We start from the raw sequence: 21,861 nt of genomic DNA on the forward strand, positions 1-21,861 counted from the left end.
TTGACTGTATTTGTGCTTTAGCATTAGCTTCTGCTACCGTGCTGATGTAGCGCTTTAGTGTTAGTGTAAAATAACATGTTATAAAATAAAAATATCAACGCAGAATCAACTACGCTACATTAGCACAGCTAGTGCTTTAGTTAGCGGTGCCCGCCGCCGGCAGCTACTACCTTATTTTAGGTATCAAGGTGAATAAATTGACTCTTCCTGTGGAGCGCATGTGAGTGACCAGGGAACCACTGAGGCTCAAAACGCCGGACTCCCCAACATCACTGCTAATGTGATTCCACATTAAGTATGATAATGCTGTTCTCATGTTTCCAACGCTGGCCTGTTTATAATTGATGTTGCTCTGTCAGGAGGCGACTCGGCTCCCAGAGGCAACTGGGAGCGGCGACCTTTTTCAAACACAAACCAGCAGCAACTTGCTAATGATTACATAAGAGAAACAACAGCTCCGTCCGGCTGGAGGAGCGAACAGCGGCGCATCGTCACGGACTGCGACACAAACACAAAGAAAGTGCAAAAGTGTGAAATAAGAAAAGAGGCCATCAGGGAAGGAACCGTTCCCTCTGGGGACAATTTTACAGAGACGTTGCTCTGCCAGCCTGCTGGTGAGCGAAGAGTCAGTCAGGTCGTTACTCAGATGTCCTTTTAATGCCTCTGTTTCTCACCGTAAATACGTTGCCTCTGAATCCAGTCAAATGGACGTTTTTGTGTTTTTCCTCCTCACAGCAGCTTGTTCTGCTGTTTGGTGGCTCATTAGGCCACATCTGCTAAGAAGCTTCTACTTTAGCGCTTCAGTATCAAAGTCAGCCCACACATTTCAGTCATATCTCCTGTTTGTTGGGGAAACTACCGTATTTCACCTGATTTCTGAGATCAGCTCATTCAGCCTGGCTGAGCGTCCAGTCGAGTCGTTTTGAACGACTTTCTCTGTCGTTTACTTTTTTAGGCAAATTATGCTAACACCAATAGCATATAAAGCTTTATGCTGAAGGGTTCGTCTCATTTATCGTTTCCTGCCCAATGAAAAGCAATTTCTGCATGAAATGACACTTAAAGGAATTATTTCATATACATATGGTTGTGTAACAGGTAACAAAAAGTTGTTTCTCCAGACATTTATAGATGCATTAACTTCTGTCTGGCTGCTTTTGACGGTTGGTGGTTACCGTAGCAACCAGTAACCGTCAGCTCCGCCCCCTTTTTTATTTCTATCTGTTGCCGTTTGAAACTGTGGTTTGTTTCAGGATCAGCTCTGTTTTGTCTTTTTAAGTACTACAAGTATTATTTTTCAACATATATTTTAGACAAATGTAATTCTATACAGTGTTTCATGGGCCATTTTGCTATATTTTGTATGTTTTTATCTGTTATTATTAATGTCCATTTTAGCTGTTTAAATTTAAAAATATCAACTGCTGCTAAGTGCTCATTGGGAGCTATTGTTTCATTTAGGCTTATTTATAATATTTTATTTAATGTATGGGGGCAGAAGCTGCTGGACTGATGTTAACCATCAACGTGATTTTGTTAGAACAATTAAAGGGACCTGAGTGTTTCTGTGGTGAAGTCAACCTATTGGACCTGAGACGAGCACTGGAGGGTTACGGTTGATGAATATGTAAATAAATGTGCTTCAATTGCTTTTTGTGTCTTCATTTAGGCTCTGTAACAGAAATTGCACAGGAATTTTCTAGTTTGTGGTTAAATGGTAGTTTTTCTTTCTTTTTCTTTTTTTTAAGATTTCTTGTCTTATAATTTAGGGGATACTGGTCCGAGGTTGGGCTGGTGGGATGGCATCAAGTAACGAAAAATGTCCCTTATTTTTAAATCCAAACTGGACAGTTATGATTTCAATCTGACTAGCAGATTAGGATGCTAGCAGATGCTAACAGCTGCTAACAGATGTAGCTCTCTCTGCATCTTTAATGTGATTCTCTGCTGTTTTAAACACAGCGGCCTGAATCAGAGCCCATCTGAACAGAACATCTCAGTGATTTCAGTTTCCCACTGAAGAGACCAGAACAAAGGAGAGCAGCAGTCTGCGAGGTGAAGAGTGACACCGTGTGGCCGGGGCTGGAACTGCAGATATAAATGAGGGGAAAGAGAGACCTGGGTTCCCGAACTGGATGCAGTTCTCCAGAGTGCGGACGAAGTCGGAGTCACTCAGCTTGATGACATGGAGGTTGTTGGCTTTCTCCATGTTCTTCACCCATTTGTTGGCCTGACCCTGGGGGTCGATCATCAGCGGCCATCGCCTGGCGTTACTGGATGGAGGGAGGGGCGGATGGAAAGAGGGAGAAGGAGAGAGAGGGAGAGAAAGAACAAGAGAGAAATGCAGAACAAAACAAGACAGAGAGAGAGAAGGAGAGAGAGAGCAAGAGAGAGAGAGAGAGATTCATACACAGGACAATGTCTTGCAAAAATATTCGCATGTCTTTATAAAATAACCTATAAATGAGTTTTTATTGGGATTTTATGAGTTACATGAACACAAAATATTGCATCCATTCATCCATCCATCCATCCATCCATCCATCCATCCATCCATCCATCCATCCATCCATCCATCCATCGCTTTAAAGTAATGTTTTGTTTTGAAGAGGTCACAGTGAAGGACAGACGTCCATGTAGGGAACAAGATGGCTCCTCAAAAACAAAGACAACCAATCAGCTACTGGAGGACAAACTGACCACTTCTCCTCATTCTGCAAAACGATTAATCGCGATTAATCGTCTCATTGATATAATCGTCAACTAATTTAGCAATCGTTTAACCATTAATTTGAGCATACAGACTCATAAAACTGGCCTTTGCAGACACTCAGAGCAGTAATTAAACCCAAATTAAAAACTGTCTTTAAATATTAGCTTAACTAATCTTCTAAACAAAAAATCCCCTATTAAGCAATTATTGCTTTCCAAAGATTGATCAGTTGATCCAAAAAGTAATCACCGGATTAAGTGAAGCAGAAACGGCTCAGATTTTCACATGTAGATTTTAGAAGGATTATTTCAGCTGACGATGAATCCTTTGCATAAAAATATCTGCAGAAAGTGCAAATTGAAGAGCTTATCCAATTAATCGATTAATTGATTAATCATCAGAATAATAATTGTCAGATGCAGCGTTAATTTGAATAATTAACTGAGCTGAATGCACTGTTTGATAACTGATATCAGTTGGAATTTAAAATTGATTGTATTGAAATTAGTTGTTTGTAAAATGCTTTAAGATATTTGCAGTAATTTAAATAAACTTAATTGTTTAGAACCAGAAAAAATGACATTATTTCATAAAGGAAGGAGCTGGATGTGACTCATCCTGCAGAAATTTGATTTATCTTGCTTTTATCTGCTTCCCAAAGTCTGTAAACTATTAAAATAAATCACATCCACAGATTTGTTTTGCATTTCAGGTTTATCAGGTGTTTTATTTTTATTTAGTTTTATCACATTTGTTTCTTCGCCTCTGTTATCAAACTGGAAGATTGCTAAGATACAACCTGGTGTGTTTTTCCTCCAGACTCAGATAATATCTGTTTTTTTTTTTTTTGTTTTTTTTTGCAGAATTGAAGCTTCTCTCACAGTTTGCTAATAGCAGCAAACAGCAGACGTCCAGCAGCAAAGACTTCACAGCTGCAGCTTTAACGTCAGGAGAGATGAAGAGGCACGTTTTGATCCGCCAAGTCAAAAGGAGCTGAATATTTACATCTTCCTTGTTTTTATTTCACTTTATTTACTTAAAATAAAAAACTAAAATGATTGAATTGAGATTTCATGACAAAGATCAACACAAACTAATGTAAGGAGGAAGGAAAATTATCCAGTAGAATTTCCATCCATTCATTCAGAGTTTTAGATTTAGTTTATTTTTATTGTTGAATATTTTGTATAATTTGCTTCCACTTCACATTTCTGCTTTACTTTGAGTTGATCTGGGACATTACCCAAAAACAGAATTAGCTTCTGGCTAACGCTACAAAACATGTCAAGAAACATCGACTTTTAGAAAGTTTTAGCCAGGAGTTCGTAGGGGTTTCTTTGCAGTAGCGGCTTCTAGACAGTTCTTTCTACAATTTTGAAATTAATTTCAGAATTTTTCAAAAAACTCAAACTTGAGTTTGAAAACTCAAAAATTTGCTTGAAAAAAAAAAAAAGATATATATTTTTTTATTAATCTCAGACATTTTCCAGATTTTCTTTTTTATTTATATGCTTAAAAAGTAAAAAAAAATTCTCAGTTTTTTCCAATTTTTATAACTCATATTTCCTTGGTTTCTTTTTGGCAGAAATTTAAATTACGCAGAAAGATGAGCATGCCAAGTAATATTTCAATGAATCATAGTAAATTGTATTTTAGATTTTGTAATTTTTAATTTGAAGAACTTTAAAAAATTCTTCTCTTCCCTTGAGCCTTCTGTGGGCCTCTAGCGCCCTCTGGTGGCTGATCTATGACATAAAATCCCAGTAATTTGTGTTCACTGTGTTGAAATAATGTGACTGGAGGTGGGAATGTCTTTGTGTCCTGAACTCACGATATCATGATGCCGTTTTCTATGGAGAAGCTGTCTGACGGCAGGCCGGCGATGTTCCACGCCTGGATCTTTACCGGTTCGCCCAGAGAGCTGGTGAGCGACATGTTGGAGGAACACGGGATCTCCATGGCCTTACACATTTCCAGCCACTTCTCCGTCTGATCCTGGAGGAAACGATTCAACCATCAGTAAAACACAAAAAAACATCAAAGATTTGAGCTGGACGCAGAATGCTACGCTAGCATTTAGCATACAGAAGAACTTTAAGCTCAAAAGTAGAGTTAGCTGCAGCAGGCGGACATCTTGGCTGCCTCCACCTGTCTGTATTTGGAGGTGAAGGCTCCCAGGTAAGCCACGATGCCTGATGAGATTAGCATATCCCCAGTCAGATTGTTGTAGAGCAGGCCCAGATTAAAGGCCATCTCACTCCAGCGGGTTTTCTCTCCGCCCAGGCCTCCGATCAGCTGCTCGGCTCGCTCCAGTTTTTTACTGCACAGATCCACCTGCAGGCCAAACCAACACAAAGTCAAAGTTTGGAAACATTTATTGCAGCAAGGACAATACTCTCAGCACAATTCTATAAAGTCTGTTCCTAAAAAATATTTTGAAACCAGAGAAAACTTGAATTTGAAGAATTTTTATCTTTAGTTCCATTTTTTTCTGTTTCATTTTGAATTGTTTTTTAGTTTCAAAACTATTTTTCAGATTCAAATATTTTCTTTTAGTTTCCATTTTTTCAGTCTCAAAATTACTTTTCAGGTTCAAAATATAATTTTTGAGCTACTTTTATAACCCCAACTTATCTCCATGCGATTCCCAGTTTCTCTGCAGCTCAAACTGCTCAGTGCTGTTAGCTTAGCACTTTAAAGTGGGAGTTGTTACGGACCTGGAACTCCAGATCAGCTTTCTTGTTCTTGTTTGCCTCCAGAGTGTCTTCCAGCTTCGCCAGTTTGTCCTGGACTTCTTTGAGAGCCGCCTGCTTGATGTGCAGAGCGTCCATGGCGATCTTCAGCTCTCCTTCGGCTTCTGCAAGTTTGGCTTTCTTTGGTGCAACCACCTTGGCCACTCTGCATGCATATTCACAAGACGAAAAACTATTTACACAGAATTCTATGGAGCCAAATTGCTCCAAAACATTTTTTTAGAAAACTGAAAGAAAAAAAAAAAGATTTCAAATTGACAAATAATTTTTAAACTGATAAAAAAAATTTAACTTAAGAAAAGATTTGAAGCTGAAAAAAAGTCTCAAACTGGGAAAAAAACATAAACAAAAAAAAGGGTCAAAATTACTTTTCATATTGAAGTTTTTTAAAACAAAAAATAAAAAAATTGGAGCAAATCTTTTGGCCCCAATTCAGCTCCATAAATTGTGAAAATAAAAGTTTCTTCAATTCTTTTGAACCTGAAAGGAAAGGATTTGAAACTGAAAAATAATTTAGAAACTAGAAAACGGGTTTGAAATAAATAAAAAAAGTTAAATACTTTTCAGATTCAAGTTTTTTTTAGTTTCAATAAAACAAAAACAATTTGTAGCAAACTTTATGGTTTATAAATTGTGACCACAAATGTAAAAAATTGGAATTATTATTTTTGATTATATAATTATTATTTTATTATATTATTACAAACATTTTAAACTGCTAACGTTAAAAACTAATATTAAGATTCAAAGGTTTTTTTTGTTTTTGTATTTTTAAAAAGTTTTTTCTACCTGTAAAAAATGACACTGAAAAGAAAAGATTTGATACTGAGAAATAAATAAATTTTAGTATAAGATTAAAAAAAATTTAACTGACAAAAAATTAAAAACTACTTTTAAGATTCAACTTTATTTTTCAGTTTATCTCCACAGAATTTAAGCTAAGATGGAAATAAACACTGTAAAAAACCACAGGTAAAAGTAGATGTTTATAAATACAGATAAGATTCAGTCAAATGTAACAAAGTGGTAAGAAGGGAGCTGAAGGGAAACTCTTACTTGTCGTACTTGTCCATGGCACAGACCCACTTACACATTCCCTCCGCCGCATTGGACGCCGTTCTGATCTTCTCCGGCACAAAGTCCGGGTTGGTGATGTACTTCTGGCGGATGATGGTGATCAGGTTGAGAGGGATGTTGTCCTTGTTGTACTCATGCAGACTCTGCAGGAAGCGCATGTCTCCCAGCAGCTTCTTGGCCGGACCCCAGTAGTCCTCCACCTTCTTCAGAGAGCCGGCCGGGTCCGGGATCCGGTCCGGCTTGACGCCCTTCAGGATGCAGATGGCCTCCATCACCAGCTTCACCCCTGCAGGCGGGTTCTTCATGGACTTCACCAGCGAGATGTCCTGCACATTTCAGCACACAGATCACCGCTCCGCCCCAGAAAACATGGGAAAAAGTTAACAGAATAAAAGGATTTGAAATTCAAACTCATTTTCGAACCAATATGGCAGCTAAATCAGGACTGATTCTTATGCTACACTGCAAAAACAACAAAAAGCTTGGTGTTGTTTCTAGTGCCAACATCTTAGTTCATTTGTAAGACAAATCTAACTTTTTAGGAGGAAATATGAGCTTGTTCCAAGTCAATAATTCATACAATCTATACAAAAAATATTAGTTCCACAGGAGGATTATTTAATTTATAACAAGACATTTTTCCCATATTACAAGTGAAATAATCAGCCAGTGGATCTACTAATTGTCATCTATATTCAAGCATTATTTACCTAAAACAAACTCCTACATATAGGTAAAAAGTTACTAATGAGTCAGTTTTATCTTAATTCAAATGTACAAAGATATTTGCTCTACAAACTAGACAAAAATATTTGGTAAAATATGTAAATTATGTTTTTGCAGTGAGAAGTGAAGGAAGGGTTCCCTACACTACAAAAGCATAAAATCTTACCAAGTATTTTTGGTTTAGTTTAGTGCCTCAGTACAATTAAAATAATACAAAACTAATTTATTAATTTTGCTTTAGGAAGAAAAAGGAGTTTGTTTTAAGTAAATAGTTCTTGAATACTCCTGGGAAAAATGTCTTGTTGCACAGTAGCTGAAATAATCTGCCAGTGGAACTAGAACCTTTTCCTCAGTATTAAGGAATTATTACTGAAAAGTTATAACAGCTTGTTAAAGTCAATAATTTCTCAGTATTGATGGAAAAGTTCTAGTTCCATTGGCAGATTAATTCACTTATAGGAAAAATGTCTTGTTAGAAGTTAAATAATGTAGTACTAGTACTAATTATTGACTTAAATAAGCTCCTATATGTTACTGAAAAGTTACTTGCAACTAATTTTTTGTCTTATTTAAATTGTAGTAAGATATTTGCATTAGAAACTTAAAAATACTAGGAAATTTTTGTGTTTTTGCAGTGCAACAACCTGTTGCATAACTTGTGGGCTACCTTTGCAGTGAGCAAAAATTACTGTTTGTGTACGTATATGTATTCTTGTTTTGTTTGTTTATTGACATTTTCAATTTAAAGAAAGCATATTATCATATAAAATCCATTGACTTGTGCGATTGAATCAGAAGTAGGGCTCCTCTGGCGCCTCCTACCTGCGGGGTGAGCGTGTTCAGCGCGTCCAGAGCCGACTGCAGGATGGGCGTGGCTTCGGCCAGGTCGGCGTCGCATTCGTCCTTTATGGCCTTGGCGGCCATTGCTTGCTCGTTGGACACCGCCTCGTCCTCCTTCACCACCTTCTCCGTGGCGGCCACCTCCTTGGATTCGCGCTCGATCACCACCATCATCTCGTCCACCTCCTTGCTGGCCACCAGCAGCTGCGGCTGCAGCGCCTCCAGCTCCACCTGCATGGTGGCCACCTGGTCTGCGGCCGACTGCAGCTTTTCCAGACCAACTTCATAGCGATACTTTAGCTGCATCACCTCGCTGGACGGAGAGGGAAGAAAATATAGCTGATGTCCACATGGATTGAGATGAAATGTTACCTAATCACTTAAAGGCAGAGGTGGGCACATTTCTGCTAATATGCTAATAGCATAGCTAAGTTAGCATTTTAGCGCCTCACACTTTTTTCCTAAAGTTCAACAACAGTATTGAAGTTTTTGCAGTCGACTCTTTCCTCCCTTGCGTTCTTTAACAATAGCTTCATGTTGATATAGCGCTTTGGGATTTTTGGTAACTTTAGCACACATTCTTTTGCATGAGCTTACACTAAGTACAATATTAGTGTTGCGCTTTAGCATTAGCTTCCGCTAAATACCTTGTTAGTGTAGCACTTTAGCATTGTGCAACTAATCTTTGACTAGCGCTTTAGTGTTAGCTTCTGCTAACTTTTTCTTGTTAGCGGTGCCCACCACTGCTGTAATATTGGACCAAACGATGCGATTATCTCACGCTCTTTTCGTCCTCAGCAGGTTTTTGAAAGTGGAAATGAGCTCCAGGTAGGAAGTCGGCGTGACGTAGTTGTGGCGCTGCAGCTCGTCCAGAAAGTGAGCCGACAGCTCCATAGTGGACGTGTGAAATCTCTTGCACATGTGGATGCAGCCCTGCCGGTACTGATCCGTCATCTCAACGTCCTCCAGAAAGCGATCAGCCACGGCTTGCAGGGCATCTTCAGGCCAAGGCTGATGGATGCAGAAATGTGTCCAGTTTATTATCAAGAAAAGTTGTTTTTTAAACCAGGAATGATTGAAATTATCAAATTGGAAGTTCATGCTCATTTGGTCTGACAACTATTGAAGTTTTCCTCCACCAGAGTAATAAACATATAAAAAATATCACTGGATTATCAAATGTTCTGCTAGGAAATGTTTCAGCCTACCTGCACAGTTTTAAAGCTCATCATTCCAGCAGTGCAGAATATCACTGTTTAAATTTTTCAAGTGTCGATACAAACGTAACAATGTGTAGGATCACCACTCAGGTTGTATGGTTTTCATATTTCCCATCAGCCATGTGAATTTCAGGATGACAGCCATTTTTAAAGATGGCCGCCATCTCACAAACGTTGCTGTTTGCGAATCTTACAGCAGTTGTCAATTGGAAGGAGATGAAGATGTGTGATACAGACTGACAGGCAGCTGTGTTAATGGTTAGCATTAGCTTCTACTAATTTTGCATGTGCTTAGCAGTTTAGCGCTATCAGAGCTAAGTTTTAAGATTCTTGTTTAGCGAATTAGCGGAACTTTTTGGTTAGCTGTTCTCACCACTGGCAATTGCTACTGTCAATTTTAGTGCAAACATTTGTTCTCAATTACAACCATGGTAGCCATTTTGAAAAATGTTGATGGTTATTGTTAGCTTCTGCTATTTTTTTAATTATTAAGTGGCTTAGTGTTAACGGAGTTAAGATTCTTATTTAGTGAATTAGTGGAATTGTTTGGTTAGCTTTCGCTATGTCATATATAAAAATGGCAGCCATTGTGAAAAATGTCCACAAGAAAACAGAGGGACAATATCAAGAAAATGTATTCGATATCTGTCATTCAAACTATGTAGCTATGATTTGTCACCAAACAAATTACTTTAATTGATGATTTCAGAGAAAAATTTATTTTTCATAACAACCACGGCAGCCATCTTGAAAAAAATCAAACCAGTATTAGTAAATATGATTTCTACTGGTCCAAGCATGTTTGATTTGACACCAAATGTATTCATATGTGATAAAAAATTGGCAAATTAAGTGAAAAAATAAATTGATGACCATATTGGTGGCCATTTTGAAAAATGGCAGCCATCTTGAATTTTCCTATGGCTAATGTTTTTGTTTTTCCAAAAGTAAACCTCTGGGATCCAAGTTAGGTTCTTGTATCCACATATGAAAGATTCAACAATCTGTTGCACTATAAAACTTCAGACCAGACCTGCAAACCCAGTAGATCCCACCGTACCTAAACATTGACCCTCCTTCAGAGCCCCCTTCCAAGCCCGGAAAGTTCTGGTACCAAAGTCATGAACTGGGGTAAATCGGCCCACCTGGAACCAGTTAATGGTGCAGCAGTTAATGAGGGCGGGGAATCGGCGTAAGCGGTCCCTGAAGGCGTCGCCGATGGGACTCATGGCCAGCACCACGTGCAGCTGAGTGCGGCAGCGCTCCAGGAACATGTTGAACAGGGCGAGCGGCGAGCCGTCCGTCTGCTTGTCGCGATCGCGCTGCCGGTCCAGAACGCGCATCTTCTCACAGATTTCCTGCTTCTCATCCACGGCGAACAGGTTGGGAACCTGGAAGAAAACAACATGTCAGCCTTCCAGCCAAAGTTTTAGTCATTTTAAAATGAATCCAACGACTTTCAACTCATCCGTTCCGATTTTTATGGGTGTCATTTGTAAAGTCACACAATAAAAAATTAAGAGCAATATTTTTGTTTATTTAGTCAATCATAAGACAAAAAGGGTGTTTGTTTTTCAAAACTATATTTTCCAAATTTAGCTAAGAAGCTAAATATTTAGTTTGCTATGTAAATATTTGAAATGCTTAGTTTGAAAATAATACTTAAGTTGGAAATTAAACTTTAAGTTTGCCAACTAAATATTTAATTTGGAGCTAAATATTTAGTTTATAAATACATATTTAGTTTCCAAACTAAATTACCTAAATATTTAGCTTGTCAGTTAAATATCTAGCTTTCATGCTAAATATTTAGTTTGAAAAATAATAATATTTAAGAGTAAATTAAATGTTTAGCTTGCAAAGAAAATATTTTTTTCCAAATAATAATTTAATTTCCAAACTAAATATTTATATTTCAAACTCAACATTTCATTTCCAAAGCTAGTATTTAGCTTACTAGCTAAACATTTAGTTTGAAAATAAATAATTAGCTCCACATTAAATATTTAGTTTCCAAATTAAACCACTAAATATTTTATTTTCTGAGATAAACATTTAATTTCCAAACTAGACATTTAGCTTGCTAGCTGTTTAAACTAAGTTCTGAGCTAAACCTTTAATTAGGAAATTAAATGTTTAGCTTAGAAAGTAAATTTTTACTATGGAACTGAATATATACAAACTAAACATTAAATTCCCAACTAAATATTTAGCTATCGATCTATCAATCTATTTAGCTTGCTAGCTAGTTATTTGGAAATTAAACTAAATGTCTAATTTCTAAACATTTATTTTGGAAATTAAATGTTTACCTTAGAAAATAAATACTTAGTTTGGTACTACACATTTACGGTACTTTAAAAACTAAATATATAAACTGTAACAAAATATTTAGTTGATGAAGGAAATATTAGCTCAGATCTAAACATCTAATTGTGGAGCTAAATATTTAGCTTCTCAACTAAATGTTTAGTTTGAAACTGACATTTAAAAATGAATATCGTTTAGTTTTGTTTTTTTTTTTACTTTATGACTAAATAAACCATTTCTAACAGCTCTCTTCTGGTCCCACCTCTCCGGTGTTCAGCAGGTTGCCGATGTCCTCCAGGAATGATTCCTTCTTGATCTGCGTGTCGGTGAAGAGGAAGATGCCGTGCGCCTCGCCCTGCGTCGACTTCCTCATCACCAGCTTCAGATCTTCGTGCCACTCGTTGGTGCCGTACGTCTTGGTGATTTCCACCTGGAAGAGCTCCGAGTCGGCCATGTAGGCGGCCAGCCGGGTGAGCGACTGGCGCCCGCTGCCGCCGACGCCCACCAGCAGCGCGTGGCCGCTCGGCTGCTTGATGATGCGCGAGATGCGGCAGACGTGCTCGATGGCGAAGCGGAACAGCACCAGTTTCATGGGCGCCTTGCTGATGTTGTTGTACTCGTCCAGGTGCGACTCCACCACCAGGCGCAGCTGCTCCAGGTTCGGCACCTCGCGGTAGTTCTGGTCCTCGCCCTTCGGGTCGTGGAAGTCGCAGAACATGAGGCTGCGCAGGTCGTCCTCCGTCACCAAGCCGTCCTGGTCCTGGTCCAGGTGCTGGAACAGCAGGTGGAAGTCCTCCTGCATCTGCTCCGCGAACACCACCTGCAGGTGGCTGACGAGCCAGGAGCGGTCCGAGTCCTGCACCAGCCGGTCGCAGTACACCCTCAGAACCTGACCGGGCCCAGCAGAACTTCATTACACCAGAACATTTCAGCAGCAAGGGAGCTCAAACATAGAAACAGCAAACATCACATTTTGTCAAAGGTCATCAGATGTGTTGATCAGTTGCTGCGTTTCCATTACAAATGTGACAAAATTTCTGTCTACACTGCAAAAACTCAAAATTTTACCAAATATTTATGTCTAGTTTCCAGCGCAAATGTCTTCACTTGAAATGAGACAAAACATCATTTAGAAAGATGTAACAGTTTGTTTTAAGTCAATAATTATTTTATATTGTTGAAAAAGTACCAGTACTTGTTCCACTGGTAGATTATTTACCTTATAACATTTTCCATGTTGCAAGTGAAATAATCTACCAGTGAAACTAATAATTTTTATCTCTATTCAAGCAATATTTACCCAAAACAAGCTCCTATGTCTTGCTGAAAAGTTACCTATAAGTCAGTTTTATCTCAATGAAAATGTCCCAAGATATTTTCCATAGAAACCAGACAAAAATATTTGGTAAAATTTTGTGTTTTTGCAGTGAGGAAATAAGGAAGAGTTCCCTACACTGCAAAAACACAAAATCCTACCAAGTACTTTTGGTTTAGATTAGTGCAAATATCTCAGTACAGTTGAAATGAGACAAAAAGCTGAAATACTAGAATGTTTTCAGCATGATGGAGGAGCTTGTTTTAGCTAAATAATTATTTTATATAGATGAAAAAGTTCTGGTTCCACTGGCAGATTATGAACTGGACTTTCCAGACAAACGGACTGGAGTTTGATTAAAGCGGCCTGAACGGGTCTGTGTGGTTCGAAGGTTTGGGTCATGGCCTGACGGACGGCCCGGCTGTTTCACCTCGTGGACCCAGAGCCGTTTGATGACCGACGGCTCCTCTGCGGATTCGGGCCGGGACAGGCAGATGCCCTGGATGACCCGGGAAACGTCGCGCAGGTTGAACAGGTAGTGGGACTTGGCTGGTGTTGGCAGCAGGTTCTTGGTCGCTTCCTGGTACACGGACAGAGTACTGTTGACGATGTCAGAGGTCAGAGACGCGATGTAACTCGGGAAGGGGAACCTGGAGGTAAAAACAGGTCAGAACTTAGACAGGAAACCTCTGCTCAAGTATGGGATTAAAATCTTGTCTAAACTTTTAATTTGAATGAATGAATGAACGGAGGGATTTCAGTCCACACCACACTTTTCAGATTTTTGTTTATAAAATGTGAAACTGTTGTTACCTTATGGTGAAATGCCAATCTGTGATCCTGGAGAAGATGGTAAACATTGTCTTCTCATCGAATTCGTTGATGGTTGCCACGTTAAAATGGCGGAGGAAACGAGGAGTGACAGGATTCCTTCCACCGCCTGAAAACAAATAATTTAAATGTTTTTTTTCTTTCTCGTCTACATGCAAAGAATATTTTCAAAAAGGGTTTTTTATTTCATTCATAGTATGAGAGCCTGAGAACCAGGCTGCACGATTATTTGTGTAATTACAAGAATGTAGACACGATATTAGAGAACAAAAACATAATTTTACCAAAAAAACATCTTTAAACTTTATATTTTGGTCCGTCTGGTGATTTAATTTTTAAATATTAAATGATTGATGTTTTGATGAGTTACTCAGTACTTCAGTCGCCTTCTTACCAAATACTTTTTTACTTTTGCTTGAGTAATTTCTTGGATGGCTACTTTTTACTTTTAGTTGATTAAAACTATATTGAAGTGATGCTGCTCTTACTTCAGTAACATTTTTGGGTTATCAGTGTTTAGCCTCTTTCGGGCATCTTGTCACTTTAAATCCAGAGAAGCTGCTGCTGGCCCCAAAGTCAACGTTTACACTCACATGTGAAAATGGCTGGCAACAGAGCCACAATTGTATGACAGTACATCTTTGAAAAGCAGAAGTGGAGCCTCCTGCACGACCAACACGAATGCAGAAAGTGGTTTCTGGATGGTAAGTTAACAACAAAAGTCTTGTCTTTTCCAGAAGCCATTGTACAGCTGACTAAACATGCTGGAACTCAGGTTGGGTTGCTAGGTAACCGGCAGAATGCCACTGGGGTTGCTAGGTAACGGTGGAATGTGACTTAACAATTGAGTGGCTTTTAAAATGGCTCATTTTCCAGACACCAAAAAACCTGCTGCTTCCTGTGACACGGGGCTGCTACTCACCTGGAGGCCCCATAGCACTTATGATCTGAATGTCCATCAGGCGGATCATGGAGCAGTCCTTCATGTCGTACCAGTTCCAGTGGTCCAGCCACTGGCGCAGCAGCTCCACAGGAGGCTGAGCGCCGTAAACCTCCCTGGCTGGCATGTTGACGTCGTCTACGAACACCACCTGAGAGGAACCAGCAGAAGAGGTCACATACTGACGACTGCCAGGTGCTTCAGCATTTAAAGTGTTGAAAGAGTCATGAGCCGTACCATTTTCTTCCCCATCGGAGGCCCGAACACGCCTTTTCGCCGCTTATCGAGCTTGGATATGATGAGGTTTTGCGTCTGGGCTGCTGTGGTCTGGGCTGAGAAGCTGATGAATAACGGGCTGTACGCATCCTTCTGCAGCTTAGTCAACAGGAAGTCCTTCAGAACACAAACAGGAAGTGGAAACATCAGATTTTAGATGGTGGGCATGTCCAATTGAGAGAACATAAACATTATCGACTCATGGATGTGAAACCAAGTATTATTATTTAGATTCATAATAGGTATAGAAACACCTGGTAAACAAATCTGATCCAAAGAAATGAGACGATTAATTGTGATTAATCGTGATTAATCGGTTAACGAAATAATCACTAATTTAGCAATAAATGCGAAAATGTATTTTCGGATTTAAAATGAAAAAAAAAAAGAATATAATTGTTTATTTTATTTTAATATATTTCTAATATTGTCTAAAAAGACAAGTGATTAAATGAAAAATATGAAGAATGTGTTAATTTTTATTCGATTAATCGATAAATTGTCAGAATAATTGACTGCTAAAATGTCATTCCCATCTAATCAGGTGATCAGAGCATCATAATTACAGAAGCTATGAGACGATGAGGGGAAGCAACCCAACTGGTCCCAGTCTGATTCTGAACCCGAGCGGAGAAGTGAAGCAGCGCCATGTGCAGGAAGCGGTAAGGGCGTCGTGTTGATTGTTTTCTCATGCTTTCCTCCTCTGTCACGTCTGCCAGGTTTGGGATTCAGTCACGGTCTGCTGCCTGCGGCTTGGGATGGAGGCAGGCGGGGAGCTCAGAGCCGAGCAGCCGGCTCCCCGGTGAGATGAGCCCCGTTTACCCGCCAGCCCAAAGTTTGAGCAAACTAATGGATGAAGCTACCAGGGCGGGGAGAGAGTCCTCTATCCAAATACAGAACGATCCACTGAGAAATACTCCGTATCCTTCAAGAAACTCTGTTAACTCTGTCAGAGTCTAGAGAGAAAGTGGCAGCCAAGAGCTGCTGGTCAGTGTTAGCGCCTCTGATGCAGACAGTTCACTGCTCTGGACTGTGTCAACCAGGCACCAATTTCAATTAACTAATTAGTTACATAAATCTTGCACTAGAAACTAAACCAAAAACACTTGGTAATAGTTTGTGTTTTTCTAGAATGCTTTAGAAGGTCGGCCATTTTGGCTGCACCTTGGTGCTTTAAATCCACGGTTTGGACTCACAGTGATGTAGGCGCTCTTCCCGGTGCCGGTGGGGCCGATGAAGATGGTCGGCTTCTGGTGAGTAACGAGGAGCTGCATGAGCGCCATGTAGCGCACGGTGTTCTCCGTCGGCACGATGATCTCGTTGAACTGCAGGTCTCTGCCGATGGCGGGCGCGCTCTTCAGCTGGTCCGTCCAAAGCTCCCACCGGCCCGGACCCTGAGGAACCAGAAGGTTCAGATTTAGGATCGCTCTGCCCTGCGCTAAGCATGGACACAGTTAATGAGGAGAGAAACACACCGATCTGGGGACTTAATCGCATTATAAGCTGGATGTTTGCTTAAACTGATCAGTTTTTAAGTTTTCTATCGTCCGTAAAGTGAAACAGAGTCGACCATTTCTTTCAGAATAATACAGAAGAGGACTGGAGCCACTGAAAACAGAATTATAATTTTGACATCAATTTACTGATGTTAAAGTCAGAATAAAAAAAAAACAACTAAAAAAAAAACATCAGAATTCTGAAAAAAGTCAGAATTTTGAGAATAAAAGTCAGAATTATTCAGAGATTAAATTTCGGTGGGAGTTGGCATCACTGTAACCCAATGCATTTAACTGTTTTTGAGGAAAATTTGCAGAAAGCTCACAATTGCGTATTAGTGTGAAAAAATGTGTGAATCTGTTTATTTTGAGTGAATTTCCATAAAAAAGTGGAGCCACAGACTGATAATGAAAACAATTTTAACTGACCCGAAACAGGAACCTTTAACATCAGATGGTAGGAAAAGATTGTGTCTCCTCATAAGTAAATATCTGGTATCAGCTGACTGGCGATCATCCAATCAGACGCTGCTTCGCGGTCGCACCTCTTTAATGAAGCGGTACTGGTAGACCGTCCCGTCGGAGGGCAGAGGAACCGCCAGCGGTTTCGGCAGCGGGTCGACTTCTACCAGAATGCCATGAAGGCTCATCGTCTCTTTGCTTAAAGGTCCGCTCAGGATCTCTCTCACCACCGAGTCAAACTTCTCTCGACCCAAATCGTCGCAGGTGGCGCCGACCGACCACACCAGGCAGAACACGAAGATGCCCTTCGAACAACAAAAGAGCAGGATCCGACACTGATTTCTTTTTGAGATTATAGCTGAATATCACTTCCTGTTTATGAGATTTTTCTGTCAAAAATCTCATAAATTTTCTCTAAAAAATTAAGGAAATTTCTAATTTTAAAATGTCTAAAATTTGCTTGAAAAAACTCAAAAATGTTGATATTAATGTAAAAAAATTTCCCATTCCGGTTTAGTAGCAGCAGAAGGAAACGGTTTGAAATAGGAAAATACTCCATCGCCATGTCTTATACGATGGTGCTGGACATTGAAGATATAAAAATTAAAAGAAGAGCAAATTTGGTCCAAAAAATTCTGAAATTTGGAGATTAATCTAAGAAATTTTCTAAAAAAAAAAAGAGAAAAATTTAAACACTTAAAAATTAGCTTGAAAAAAATAAGAAACTTTTACATGTAAGACATTTTCTAAAAAAATAAAAATAAAACAAGGAAATGTTATTGAAAATTTGCACACAAAAAAAAGCCCAAAACCTCAGAAACTTTGAGAATAATGTTTGACATGTTTGACGGGAAAAAACTTGATTTGATTTTAGGAAAGGAGATTTTTCTGGAACGTTTTTCACTTGTCTTTTCAAGCTTAGGAATGTTTTTGTTTTTTTCTGATTCTTTCTAGCAATTTTTCAAAATTTTAAACTTAAAAATTTCCTTGTTTTTTGTAGAAAATGTCTAAGATTAACCCCAAAATCTGAGTCTTTTTCTTTTTTTAGCAAGTTTTCAACTTTTCGGGTTCTAGAAGATTTCAGAGATTAATCTCAAAATTTTAGGTGTTTTTAGGATCAAATGTCCTTTTTTTTCTGTCTGCATGCCTGTAAGACGTGGTCGTATAAGACAGGACGATGGAGTGTTTTCCCATCTTAAACTCTTTCCTGCTGCTGCTGCTACACCTGAGTGGGAGGTAAAACCAAACAGGATTTATTCTGATAAAAGCGTCTTAATCACCGTGGAGCTCCAACGTCTTCAGTGGTTAAATCCTCTTAGAGCCGCCAGTTAGAGCTGGAACAGCAGGTTATAGCTGCCTCCATTTTTAGTTGTTAACTTTTCTGAGGTTTCAATAAAATGCTTTGAAAAATTACAGGAACACAGATCAGTTATGATTAAAGACAAAAGGCTGCGTGATTTAGTGAGATTATTTAAATCAGGAGTTTTGAACGAGATCACAGCTCCTCTCAGAGCAGTAATACTCTGAGACTATTCAGGTGACAGAAACTCAGTGAAGCAGCCAGCTGGACCATTAAAGCTCATTTCTGTGAGAAACGTCGGCTTCATGACCTGACCTGCTCTTTGAGACCGTTCCTTTGGGTTTTTAGGTCAAAATAAAGCGTCTGAATTCATGGGTTCGTTAAAAAACTGATTGTAACTGAAGCTATCCTTGTTGCTCATCAAATAGACTCTAACACCTCGACATGTTCAGCTCCAGCAGTTTAAGCAGCTCTCCGTGTTTGAGGCTCCACAGCTGAAGGGACAAACGTTCCCCGCTCCAAAAAGGAAATACAGTTTTCACACAAATTTATTATTACTTAAAATAATTTTACTAAAAATAATCAAGCTCTTTAATTACATACCTCAACAATAAAAGTATTTATTCTACTTGCAATTATAATAATTGTATGCTTTGTTAAATTAAATAAGTACCTATAATGTTGGGTAGCTCAATTGCTAGCTAGTTAGACTGATAGCTAGCTAGCTATATGGTTAGACTGATTGGTAGGTAGCTAGATAAACTGGTATCAAACTTGACTGCAGCTAGCCAGATACTTAGATTGATAGCTAGCTAGCTAGATGGTTAGACTGATTGGTAGGTAGCTAGATAAACTGGTATCAAACTTGACTGCAGCTAGCCAGATACTTAGATTGATAGCTAGCTAGCTAGATGGTTAGAGACCAATTGCTTGATAGCTAGCTATGTAGCTATGTAGCTATATAGTATCATAGCTAACAGGATGATAGATGACAGATAATATGCATAATATTGTGCTTTCAAAATTAGTGAATGTTATTTCTGTCCAATGGTCGCACCGATCTGTTAAATTAAATAAAAATGTGCTTATTCTGGACTTAAAGATGTAATTTATTGATGCTTCATAAAGATGCTGTGGTTCTCTGTTTTTTCTGCACGTCACAAACATTTTATTTGGACCTGAAATCGAGTCAGCCTCTGAGCAGAGGGCAGCAAATGTCTCTCTAATGAGCAGAACAACAGGTACAGTGGCTGCAAATAAAGGTTATTCTGCCAAGCATCTCACTGTGTAAGAAAAGTTAGTTATTACTAGTCAGAGTTAAGTCTGCACAAATAAAAAGCCTTGGCCAGAGTGTGTATTATTGCATGAGACATGAAACAAAATCCACAAGAAAGGGATGTCTCTGTTGCAATCAAAAAGGAAACTAAAACAACACAAATCAGCAGGAGTTCTGTAGAGATTGTAAATGAGGCTTAGCAGCCTCATGATGGCTCCTGCTGCTAAAAAGCTGATTAATTCAACACTTTGATAATGACTGGCGGGGAAACATAGCAGAGAAGGTTGAAAGGCATTCATCAGTGCCGTTTGCCACGGGAAGATAATAGCAGAGTTCTCAAAGAATCCTTGCAGGAGGCAACAAAACAGGTCTCTGAAAAATTTATTTTTCTGTTCCCTGTGTGGGGGAGCAAATCTTAATAATTAAAGCAATCCAATATTTAGATGTTATTTGGGTAAAAAAAAACATGCTAGGTTGAGCTGTTTTCCCAGGATGATGTGAATATCACTATGTTTGTCACCATGTTTAAATCTCAGCTCCACTCTTCGTATTTGTTGTTTTACATAATCGTGCAAAATCAAAACATTTTAATGTTATTCTCATCAGAAACAAACCTGGAGTGTTGCTTTGAATATTTTATTCATGTTTGAGAAATCCTTTAGTCTCCATAGCAACCATTCAGATCTGCAAAACGCCTGGTTAGACTTAGCTCCGCCTTCGAGTCGAAGCTCCACCCCCACTCAGCTCCTTCAGACTAGCCAGCAGCAATTAGCAAACACCTGCTCATTATAGCAGCTGGTAAAAACATTGTTAAAGCGTTAATAGAGGAGCCATGTTGGGACGACTTCCTGAAGGCGGAGCTTCAGAAAGAGCAGGAGTTTTTAAAGCGACAGAGGCCCAATTTCAAGGTATCAAATTTATTTTAATATTAATGTATAAAGACTTTTTATAACAACTGAAGGTAAAATAGTTACTTTTATTATTATATAAGCGTAATATAACATTCCATATTATATTATGTAATAATATAGAATTACGTGCCTCGAAAATACATAATACTGGCCCTTTGAAATATTTGTCTTTGACAAATGAAGTAACTGTAAAACCTTTTTCTGTTTCTATCAGTAAAATAAAACCCATCCATCAGCCTTCATCAGGATAATATTAAATACTGAATCTGAATGTCAACTAAGGCGAATCCGTCACATTAAGGCTGACAGTTTTCATACTATTCATCGAGGTCTCGTCTTTTTCCAAATAAAACATTTACATTCTAACACTTTTGAGATGTTCTGCATAAACCAGGAAGCTGATTAAGTTCAATTTATCAGGCTGCTTTGTGAAACTTTAAAGAAAATTTGAGACATGGACACAAACCTCCAGCCAGGAGAGAACATCGTCTTGGCTTATGTTCTTCATTTTTCCTTCGTCGTGAAACTCATCCATCATGCAGTCCATCAGATTCATCAGGGACTTGACCAGGTTGGTGTCAGAGGTCGGGGACAGCTCCTGCAGTCAGACAACACAATTAGAAACCGCCAACACGCTCTGCTGCCTGAACATCCGGTGAGACCCGGAGCTCGTTACAAAGTCTGGATGTCTGACCAAACTCACAAACCGACTCAGCCTGCAGCTGAACACAGCAGCACATTCCTGTAACAACCGTTCAAGTCTGGATACAAGCAAAAAATCAGCTTTTCATTTTCCCCACTTGAGTTTGACTGACAATTTTCAAGATGGACGTCTTGTTTGAGCCTTTGACACTAATTGTTTCCAGAAGGAGAGAAAGACGTGCGACAGACTGAGAAACACTCGTCTTACTGGTGTTAACTTCTGCAAAATGTACTTTTTGTGTAGCAGTTTAATGTTGTATGTGCTAAACGGTTTAGCATTAGCTTCCACTATGTCTTTTCTGTGTTTAGGGTGAAAAATCTCCACCAGAAAAAGGAAACAAAAAAATCAAGAAAAATATAAATGTTTTATTTGGCTCAAATATGATTTCACACCAAACACATTCATATAATTTGTGATTTTAATCAAGAAATTAATTTTACATGTGAACCACAGCGGCCATCTTGAAAAATCAAAACATTATCAGTGAATCAGTGAATGTGATTCCAGTCAGTCCTATAATGTTTGATCTGACAATAAAAATATTAATCTGTGATGAATTTCTAATGGAAAAACAAATTTTCTTTGACGACCATCTTGAATTTTTCAGCAGCCGAGTTTGGTTCTGCTGATGAAATATTCAGTTACCTGCTGCACTAGAAGCTAAACGTTCAGTAGATTGAAACAAATCTGCTTGGGAGAAAAGGTTATTTTT

At 38.9% G+C, this 21,861-nt stretch overlaps 1 protein-coding gene across 1 annotated transcript in view; it reads right to left on the minus strand.

The window, feature by feature from the left end:
* The window catches only part of dnah7 (dynein, axonemal, heavy chain 7), an 82,233-nt gene that overhangs the window by 25,017 nt on the left and 35,355 nt on the right, over positions 1–21,861 (minus strand). The window contains exons 33-48 of the mRNA XM_007552313.2: positions 20,913–21,044; positions 17,043–17,264; positions 16,198–16,395; positions 14,963–15,118; positions 14,708–14,876; positions 13,768–13,894; positions 13,385–13,604; positions 11,902–12,528; positions 10,475–10,720; positions 8,891–9,120; positions 8,092–8,422; positions 6,523–6,869; positions 5,431–5,611; positions 4,862–5,047; positions 4,545–4,708; positions 2,119–2,273 (exon numbers count right to left, since the gene is read on the minus strand). Coding sequence (XP_007552375.2) covers positions 2,119–2,273; positions 4,545–4,708; positions 4,862–5,047; positions 5,431–5,611; positions 6,523–6,869; positions 8,092–8,422; positions 8,891–9,120; positions 10,475–10,720; positions 11,902–12,528; positions 13,385–13,604; positions 13,768–13,894; positions 14,708–14,876; positions 14,963–15,118; positions 16,198–16,395; positions 17,043–17,264; positions 20,913–21,044 — 3,691 coding nt within the window. The remainder of the gene's footprint in view (positions 1–2,118; positions 2,274–4,544; positions 4,709–4,861; positions 5,048–5,430; positions 5,612–6,522; positions 6,870–8,091; positions 8,423–8,890; positions 9,121–10,474; positions 10,721–11,901; positions 12,529–13,384; positions 13,605–13,767; positions 13,895–14,707; positions 14,877–14,962; positions 15,119–16,197; positions 16,396–17,042; positions 17,265–20,912; positions 21,045–21,861) is intronic.

Source organism: Poecilia formosa, unplaced genomic scaffold, assembly GCF_000485575.1.
Source record: "Poecilia formosa unplaced genomic scaffold, Poecilia_formosa-5.1.2 Scaffold47, whole genome shotgun sequence".
NCBI lineage: Eukaryota > Metazoa > Chordata > Actinopteri > Cyprinodontiformes > Poeciliidae > Poecilia > Poecilia formosa.